The following is a 9,089-nucleotide window of genomic DNA, read 5'->3' on the forward strand; positions in this document are numbered from 1 at the left end:
AGTGGTAGCAGTAGTAGTGGTAATGGTAGTGGTAACAGTAGCAGTAGTAGCGGTAATGGTAACAGTAGCAGTAGTGGTAACAGTAGTAGCGGTAGCGGTAGTGGTAACAGTAGCAGCAGTAGTAGCAGTATTAGTAGTGGTAACAGTAGCAGTAGTAGCAGTAGCAGTAGTAGTGGTAGTGGTAGTGGTAGCAGTAGTAGTGGTAATGGTAGTGGTAACAGTAACAGTAGTGGTAAGTGGTAACAGTAGCAGTAGTAGTGGTAACAGTAGCAGTAGTAGCAGTAGTGGTAACAGTAGCAGCAGTTGTAGCAGTAGTGGTAGTGGTAGCAATAGCAGTAATAGCGGTAGTGGTAGTGGTAACAGTAGCAGTAGTAGCGGTAATGGTAACAGTAGCAGTAGTAGCGGTAATGGTAGCAGTAGCAGTGGTAACAGTAGCAGTAGTAGTGGTAGTGGTAGTGGTAGCAGTAGTAGCGGTAATGGTAGTGGTAACAGTAGCAGTAATAGCGGTAGTGGTAACAGTAGCAGTAATAGCGGTAGTGGTAGTGGTAACAGTAGCAGTAGTAGCAGTAGTAGTGGTAGTGGTAACAGTAGCAGTGGTAATGGTAGTGGTAACAGTGGTAGTGGTAACAGTAGCAGTAGTGGTAACAGTAGCAGTAGTAGCGGTAGTGGTAACAGTAGCAGCAGTTGTAGCAGTATTAGTAGTGGTAACAGTAGCAGTAATAGCAGTAGTGGTAACAGTAGCAGTAGTAGTGGTAGTGGTAGTGGTAGCAGTAGTAGCGGTAATGGTAGTGGTAACAGTAGCAGTAATAGCGGTAGTGGTAACAGTAGCAGTAATAGCGGTAGTGGTAGTGGTAACAGTAGCAGTAGTAGCAGTAACAGTAGCAGTAGTAGTGGTACAGTAGCAGTAGTAGCGGTAGTGGTAGTGGTAGTGGTAGCAGTAGTAGCGGTAATGGTAGTGGTAACAGTAGCAGTAATAGCGGTAGTGGTAACAGTAGCAGTAATAGCGGTAGTGGTAGTGGTAACAGTAGTAGTGGTAACAGTAGCAGTAGTAGCGGTAGTGGTAGTGGTAACAGTAGCAGCAGTAGTAGCAGTATTGGTAGTGGTAGCAGTAGCAGTAATAGCGGTAGTGGTAATGGTAACAGTAGCAGTAATAGCGGTAATGGTAACAGTAGCAGTAGTAGTGGTAGCAGTAGCAGCAGCAGTAGTAGCAGTAGCATTAGCGGTAGTGGTAACAGGTAGTAGGAGCAGCAATAGTAGCGGTAGTAGTGGTAGCAGTAGTAGCTGTAATGGTAGTGGTACTAGTAGCAGTAGTAGTGGTAGTGGTAGTGGTAGCAGTAGTAGTGGTAATGGTAGTGGTAACAGTAGCAGTAGTAGTGGTAGTGGTAGTGGTAACAGTAGCAGTAGTAGCGGTAGTGGTAACAGTAGCAGTAATAGCGGTAGTGGTAGTGGTAACAGTAGCAGTAGTAGTGGTAGTGGTAGTGGTAGCAGTAGTAGCGGTAATGGTAGTGGTAACAGTAGCAGTAATAGCGGTAGTGGTAACAGTAGCAGTAATAGCGGTAGTGGTAGTGGTAACAGTAGCAGTAGTAGTGGTAGTGGTAGTGGTAGCAGTAGTAGCAGTGGTAACAGTAGCAGTGGTAGTGGTAACAGTAGCAGTAATAGCGCTAGTGGTAGTGGTAACAGTAGCAGTAGTAGTGGTAGTGGTAGTGGTAACAGTAGCAGTAGTAGCGGTAGTGGTAACAGTAGCAGTAATAGCGGTAGTGGTAGTGGTAACAGTAGCAGTAGTAGTGGTAGTGGTAGTGGTAGCAGTAAGTAGTGGTAACAGTAGCAGTAATAGCGGTAGTGGTAACAGTAGCAGTAGTAGCGGTAGTGGTAGTGGTAACAGTAGCAGTAGTAGCAGTAGTAGTGGTAGTGGTAGTGGTAGCAGTAGTAGTGGTAATGGTAGTGGTAACAGTAGCAGTAAGTAGCTGTAATGGTAACAGTAGCAGTAGTAGTGGTAACAGTAGTAGCGGTAGCGGTAGTGGTAACAGTAGCAGCAGTTGTAGCAGTATTAGTAGTGGTAACAGTAGCAGTAGTAGCAGTAGCAGTAGTAGTGGTAGTGGTAGTGGTAGCAGTAGTAGTGGTAATGGTAGTGGTAACAGTAACAGTAGTAGCGGTAATGGTAACAGTAGCAGTAGTAGTGGTAACAGTAGCAGTAGTAGCAGTAGTGGTAACCGTAGCAGCAGTTGTAGCAGTATTGATAGTGGTAGCAATAGCAGTAATAGCGGTAGTGGTAGTGGTAACAGTAGCAGTAGTAGCGGTAATGGTAACAGTAGCAGTAGTAGCGGTAATGGTAACAGTAGCAGTAGCAGCAGTGGTAACAGTAGCAGTAGTAGTGGTAGTGGTAGTGGTAGCAGTAATAGCGGTAGTGGTAGTGGTAACAGTAGCAGTAATAGCGGTAGTGGTAACAGTAGCAGTAATAGCGGTAGTGGTAGTGGTAACAGTAGCAGTAATAGCGGTAGTGGTAACAGTAGTAGCAGTAGTAGTGGTAGTGGTAGTGGTAGCAGTAGTAGTGGTAATGGTAGTGGTAACAGTAGCAGTAGTAGCGGTAATGGTAACAGTAGCAGTAGTAGTGGTAACAGTAGCAGTAGTAGCGGTAGCGGTAGTGGTAACAGTAGCAGCAGTTGTAGCAGTATTAGTAGTGGTAACAGTAGCAGTAGTAGCAGTAGCAGTAGTAGTGGTAGTGGTAGTGGTAGCAGTAGTAGTGGTAGTGGTAACAGTAGCAGTAGTAGCGGTAGTGGTAACAGTAGCAGTAATAGCGGTAGTGGTAGTGGTAACAGTAGCAGTAGTAGTGGTAGCAGTAGTAGCGGTAATGGTAGTGGTAACAGTAGCAGTAATAGCGGTAGTGGTAACAGTAGCAGTAATAGCGGTAGTGGTAGTGGTAACAGTAGCAGTAGTAGTGGTAGTGGTAGTGGTAGCAGTAGTAGCGGTAATGGTAGTGGTAACAGTAGCAGTAATAGCGGTAGTGGTAACAGTAGCAGTAATAGCGCTAGTGGTAGTGGTAACAGTAGCAGTGGTAGTGGTAGTGGTAACAGTAGCAGTAGTAGCGGTAGTGGTAACAGTAGCAGTAATAGCGGTAGTGGTAGTGGTAACAGTAGCAGTAGTAGTGGTAGTGGTAGTGGTAGCAGTAGTAGCGGTAATGGTAGTGGTAACAGTAGCAGTAATAGCGGTAGTGGTAACAGTAGCAGTAATAGCGGTAGTGGTAGTGGTAACAGTAGCAGTAGTAGCAGTAGTAGTGGTAGTGGTAGTGGTAGCAGTAGTAGTGGTAATGGTAGTGGTAACAGTAGCAGTAGTAGCGGTAATGGTAACAGTAGCAGTAGTAGTGGTAACAGTAGCAGTAGTAGCGGTAGCGGTAGTGGTAACAGTAGCAGCAGTTGTAGCAGTATTAGTAGTGGTAACAGTAGCAGTAGTAGCAGTAGCAGTAGTAGTGGTAGTGGTAGTGGTAGTGGTAGCAGTAGTAGTGGTAATGGTAGTGGTAACAGTAACAGTAGTAGCGGTAATGGTAACAGTAGCAGTAGTAGTGGTAACAGTAGCAGTAGTAGCAGTAGTGGTAACAGTAGCAGCAGTTGTAGCAGTATTGGTAGTGGTAGCAATAGCAGTAATAGCGGTAGTGGTAGTGGTAACAGTAGCAGTAGTAGCGGTAATGGTAACAGTAGCAGTAGTAGCGGTAATGGTAACAGTAGCAGTAGCAGTGGTAACAGTAGCAGTAGTAGCGGTAGTGGTAGTGGTAGCAGTAGTAGCGGTAATGGTAGTGGTAACAGCAGCGGTAGTGGTAACAGTAGCAGTAATAGCGGTAGTGGTAGTGGTAACAGCAGTAGTAGCAGTAGTAGTGGTAGTGGTAGTGGTAGTGGTAGTGGTAGCAGTAGTAGGTAATGGTAGTGGTAACAGTAGCAGTAGCAGTAGTGTTAACATTAGTGGTAGTGTTAACAGTAGCAGCAATAGCGTTAGCGGTAGTGATAACAGCAGCAGTAGCATTAGCGGTAGTGGAAACAGCAGCAGTAGCGTTAGCATTAGCGGTAGTGGTAACAGCAGCAGCAGCAGCAGTAGTAGCAGTATTGGAACCAGTTGCAGCACCAGTAATGGTAGGAATAACAGTAGCACTATGGCGCAGGATTGTTTTGCAAGGTTAGTATTTTGTAAGGTTTTTACACCAACAATAGGGGCCACTAATCACTAATGGACATTTACAAGAGCTTAGAGAGGATTTTAGAGGGAGGTATAAAAAGCGTTGACTAATACCAAGATAAAGAGGCTAATTCTCTGCCGGAGAGGTATTTATACCAGGCCTACGTTCTTACGCCAAAGTGTTTGTGCTATCTTACAAGCTGTCAATGGTTAAGGTGTTTAAGTGATTGCTCCAATTTCTGTTGTCTAACAAAAAGCTTAACTAGATGTTGAGACATGAAACCCATAGCAGCGCCTCATAGTACTGTCTGGGGCATGCTCTTAAGGAGACAGCACCAGTGACTGCATTCTCTGTGTAGCCTTATTTATGTGGAAATGTAGTCTTATGTTGGATGAATTTGACTTGTGTTGCTTTGCACAGAACACCCTCTACTGGCTAGGTCAAACTCATAATAAAACGTAAAGATGAATTGTGAAATAATAATGAATCTGTCTGTTGAGCATTATAACTAAATTACCTCTGATGCTGTACCTCTCTGCAGCTGCTGTCCAAGTCCATCGAGCAACTCCGTCAGCCCAGCTCCCTGGTCAACCCACACCTGCAGGAGTCAGAGGAGGAGGAGGACAACACCCGGAGGATGGAGGATGAGAGGATGGACATGCAGGAGGACAGGATGCCCCCTGGTGGCGTGATCCAGAAACACACCCTTCGCTCCAGCAACAGCAGTGGCAGCAACAGCTCTCTCGGGGAGCTGTCCTCCATCGTAGAGGCCCACCACCACCTGGGGGTCATAAAGGTCAAAGAGGAGCCAATCGACAGCGAGGACGAGTCCCTGTCCAGTCAGAGCCTAGCGGCGGAGCAGAGGGCCTCACTCCACCAGGTCAAAGGTCAGCTGGTGATAAGAGCTATGATCTGAGAGGGGGCAGAAGATGAAGGAGATCACACACTGCGACATTCAGAGACGCATACGTACACACAAACACACACACACACACACACACACACACTGCAGCCAACACACACACAGAGCCGACTAGGACTCCCCAGGCAGTCCTCTCCCTGCCCTGAGATGTGACACTGTCTCAGTGAAGTGCAGCCGCACCCCAAACCCCCACCAGACTGACTCTCTGTTTGTGAACTTTGTGAAGTGATCTGTAATGTAAAGTATGTTTCACCGTGCTGTATATAACATGAAGAGAAGATTTACTAGAAGAGTGCTCCTTCTTTTTTTACTTCTAAGGAACTGCTTTGATTGTTTTCAGGTTCTGCTCAATTGACAGAATGTAGTATGTATGTATACAGTAGATTTAGCGTAAGAGAATATTCTAGAAGGGATGGAAAGTTTAACCGTTGTACAGTTTATGAATGCCATTTTATGTTCCCATAGTGTAACATTTATGCCATCAATTCACTTCAACTTTAACTTGCTAACTGTTGTTGTTTTATTCAAATGTCATATTCTCCGTCGTTCTCCAAAAAGCTGTGATGTTCTGTGTTCAGTGGTCTCTGAAAATGACATGAAAATAAGGAAGCATGCTCATGTCTGTATGAGAGAGAATGTATTGTTCAACCTTAACACAACACAGCACACCCTTACGACTGAGTACAGCCAGCCTACACTGGGAATGAGACTGTTTATTGATGTACAGTACTGCAGAGTGGAGGAGCAAATGGTAAATCAGTGGATGGATGGATGGATGGATGGATGGATGGATGGATAGATGGATGGATGCAGAGATGGATGGATGGATGGATATATGGATAGATGGTGGATAGATAGATGATGATGATGGATGGATGGATGGATGGTGGGATGAATGGATGGATATATGGATAGATAATGGAGGGAGGGAGGGATAGATAATGGAGGGATGGAGGGAGGGAGGGAGGGAGGGAGGGAGGGAGGGAGGGAGGGAGGGAGGGAGGGAGGGAGGGAGGGAGGGAGGGAGGGAGGGAGGGAGGGAGGGAGGGATGGATGGATGGATGGATAGATGATAGATGGATGGAGGGAGGGAGGGATATATGGATGGATGGATGGATAGATGATGGATGGTGCAGGCAGTCAGCTCCATCAGGCCATAGGACCAGGTCTGCTTCTCAAATGTGTATCCCTTAGGCCTCAGGTTAAAAGTTCTGTGCTATATAGGGAATATAGCAAGAACAAAACAACAAAATCATCCTGGTTTGCCACGGTCCTGTGTTGAGATGCCGTGTCGTCCTAATCTTCCTCGTTCTCCTCTTCCTCGACCTCCTCTTCCTTCTCTTCTTCCTCCTCCTCCCCCTCTGGGTCCAAATCAAAGCTCAGCCAGGTTCCTGCCCAACTTTCAACAGAGGATTCACTAACAGAGAGAATGAGAGAGAAAGAGAGGGAGAGAAAGAGCGAGAGAGGGAGAGAAAGAGCGAGAGAAGGAGAGTGAGAGAGAGAGAAATAGAAGAAGATAAATAGCGAGAGAGGGAGAGAGAGAGAGAAGGAGAGTGAGAGAGAGAGAAATAGAAGAAGATAAATAGCGAGAGAGGGAGAGAGAGAGAGAAGGAGTGAGAGAGAGAGAAATAGAAGAAGAGAAAAAGAGAGAGAGAGAGAGAGAGAAGGAGAGTGAGAGAGAGAGAGAAGGAGAGAGAGAGAGAGAAATAGAAGAAGATAAATAGCGAGAGAGGGAGAGAGCGAGAGAGAGAAGTAGAGGAAGAGAAAGAGAGAGAGAGAGAGAGAGAGAAGGAGAGGGAGAGAAAGAGAGAATGAGAGAGAGAGAGAGAAAGAAGGAGAGAGTAGAGGGCGGGCAGGAAATGCCTTCTAGAAGCCAGGAGTCGGAATGATTCATGTGTGCAGGAATGTTAGGGGAGAGGAGGACCCAGGGTTGTAGGAGTCCAAGGGGCCAGGCTTGAGAATTGATTTACTGTCAAGGCGAATTACAAAGCGAGTGGGGATATGGTTAAGGGAGACCCTTTTTTAAAGGGAATCGCTTCCTTCGTACTCCCCAGTGACATGCTTACCTCCACACGCAGGTTTGATGTTACTTCAATAAAATAAAAAACAAGATGGGATCTCTCTCCTTCTCCCCATCCCCCACCCCTGACTCCCTCTTGAAATTGCCCCATGCAACATGTCGACTCTGGTCTTAAAGTGGTCAATCAATGTATGTAAAGCTGTAACTTTTTTTTCCTGTTTCGTTTGTCTTGTCAATATATAAAATATGACTATGGGGTTCTGTGTTTGGGTTCCTGTGAAAGACATAAACTATGTCTGTCAGTTTGTCTGTCTGCCTGTCTGACTCATACTGTACATTTAGCTCAGCCCATTCTAATGTTTGTAGTGTAAAAATCACTTTCAATCGGAACAATGTCAGTCTTGTTCCCTTGCTTCTTTGATTGGGCTGTAACGGGGCCCCTTCTCTACCCGTGGGGGGTCCCTGGATTCTGTTCATAGCTGTTTGCGTTTGTTCTCCTTTTTTCTGCCTTGTGCTACAAACCTTTCTTTTATAAAATAAAGTTCATTCCCCAACTGTGCAACTTTCTGGTCTTTGTAGAGGATGTTTCTAACATGTCATAGAGCTTGAGTCTATACTTCCAACTTCCCATAGCCTTATTTTGGGACATAGATTTTCATTTTTCACATTCAAGACCCAACACAAGACTGTGTTCATGTTATTGTACATCTCAGATGTCTCCCCCTAAACTAAACCATTAGCCCACTTTCCCACACTCAGTCACATAACCCACTAAACACAGGCCAGCTCCTCATTTCTCTGGGATCTGTGTAACCCTTTAAAGGAGAGCTTAAGGGGCTTTCTAAGCAGCTCTTTGATGAGCAGAGAGGCTCCTAGCAGCAGCATTACAGCAGTTAAGACTAGGTGAGGCTAGGCTAGGAGTGGGTGATAGGTATGACTTGCACTGAGACTTAAACTGAGCTTAAGCAATTTCACACCCAGGCTTAGTTCTTTCTTGCACTGGTAAGACTTGATATATTTCACACTACACGCAATAATGACAATAGGAAAGATCACAGCTCAGACCCTTGAGCAGTTTTCTGCTATTTAAGGTAGCCTGTTTGGGATGGTTGTTATTTGTCTCCAGTGACATTTCTGTAGCCAAAGTAACTGCTGCAAATGTAGCAAATATTGGGCAACCATTTCTTATTCTTTCAGTTTCAGCCTTCTTCCCTCAAAGCTTCCAGATACTTCTTCCGGAACATTCACAAAGTTGTAATGTTACCTTATATTAGGAAGTATTCAGAGTCAAATTAAACCTTGATTATTTTTTAAGTTGATGCCATCTGTCTTGGGGCCTCTTGCCCTTGTGGTTTTAAATGAGCTGTTACAAAGGCAGAACAAATAATGGAGTCCCCATCTATCTGCACCAGCCCTCCCCAAGGTGCCCACAGACCCAGTTGTAAAAGCAAACAAGCATTTTTAAAGGGTGGCCAAGCAGGGGAGGAAGCAAGAAAACATACCTATTTCCTCTCCGCACAGAGTTATAGTGTGCAGGGGGGGTCTTCATAAGGAGAGCATAGTGTGTAGGGGGGGTCTTCAAAAGGAGAGCATAGTGTGCAGGGGGGTCTTCATTAGGAGAGCATAGTGTGCAGGGGGTCTTCATAAGGAGAGCATAGTGTGCAGGGGGGTCTTCATTAGGAGAGCATAGTGTGCAGGGGGGGGGGTCTTCATAAGGAGAGCATAGTGTGTAGGGGGTCTTCATAAGGAGAGCATAGTGTGCAGGGGGTCTTCATTAGGAGAGCATAGTGTGTAGGGGGTCTTCATTAGGAGAGCATAGTGTGCAGGGGGTCTTCATAAGGAGAGCATAGTGTGCAGGGGGTCTTCATAGGAGAGCATAGTGTGCAGGGGGAGCATAGTGTGCAGGGTGGGTCTTCATAAGGAGAGCATAGTGTGCAGGGGGGTCTTCATAAGGAGAGCATAGTGTGCAGGGGGGTCTTCATTAG

At 45.8% G+C, this 9,089-nt stretch overlaps 1 protein-coding gene across 6 annotated transcripts in view; it reads left to right on the forward strand.

The window, feature by feature from the left end:
- hdac9b (histone deacetylase 9b) overlaps nucleotides 1–5,710 on the forward strand; it is a 64,528-nt gene extending 58,818 nt beyond the window's left edge. For all 6 annotated transcript variants that reach the window (XM_042314570.1, XM_042314571.1, XM_042314568.1 and 3 more), the window contains one exon: nucleotides 4,704–5,710. In XM_042314570.1, the coding sequence (XP_042170504.1) occupies nucleotides 4,704–5,078 (375 nt within the window). In that variant the 3' untranslated portion in view covers nucleotides 5,079–5,710. The remainder of the gene's footprint in view (nucleotides 1–4,703) is intronic.
- The last annotated feature ends 3,379 nt before the right edge of the window (nucleotides 5,711–9,089 follow it).

The sequence above is a fragment of the Oncorhynchus tshawytscha genome, unplaced genomic scaffold, assembly GCF_018296145.1.
Source record: "Oncorhynchus tshawytscha isolate Ot180627B unplaced genomic scaffold, Otsh_v2.0 Un_contig_2371_pilon_pilon, whole genome shotgun sequence".
In the NCBI taxonomy this organism is placed as follows: domain Eukaryota; kingdom Metazoa; phylum Chordata; class Actinopteri; order Salmoniformes; family Salmonidae; genus Oncorhynchus; species Oncorhynchus tshawytscha.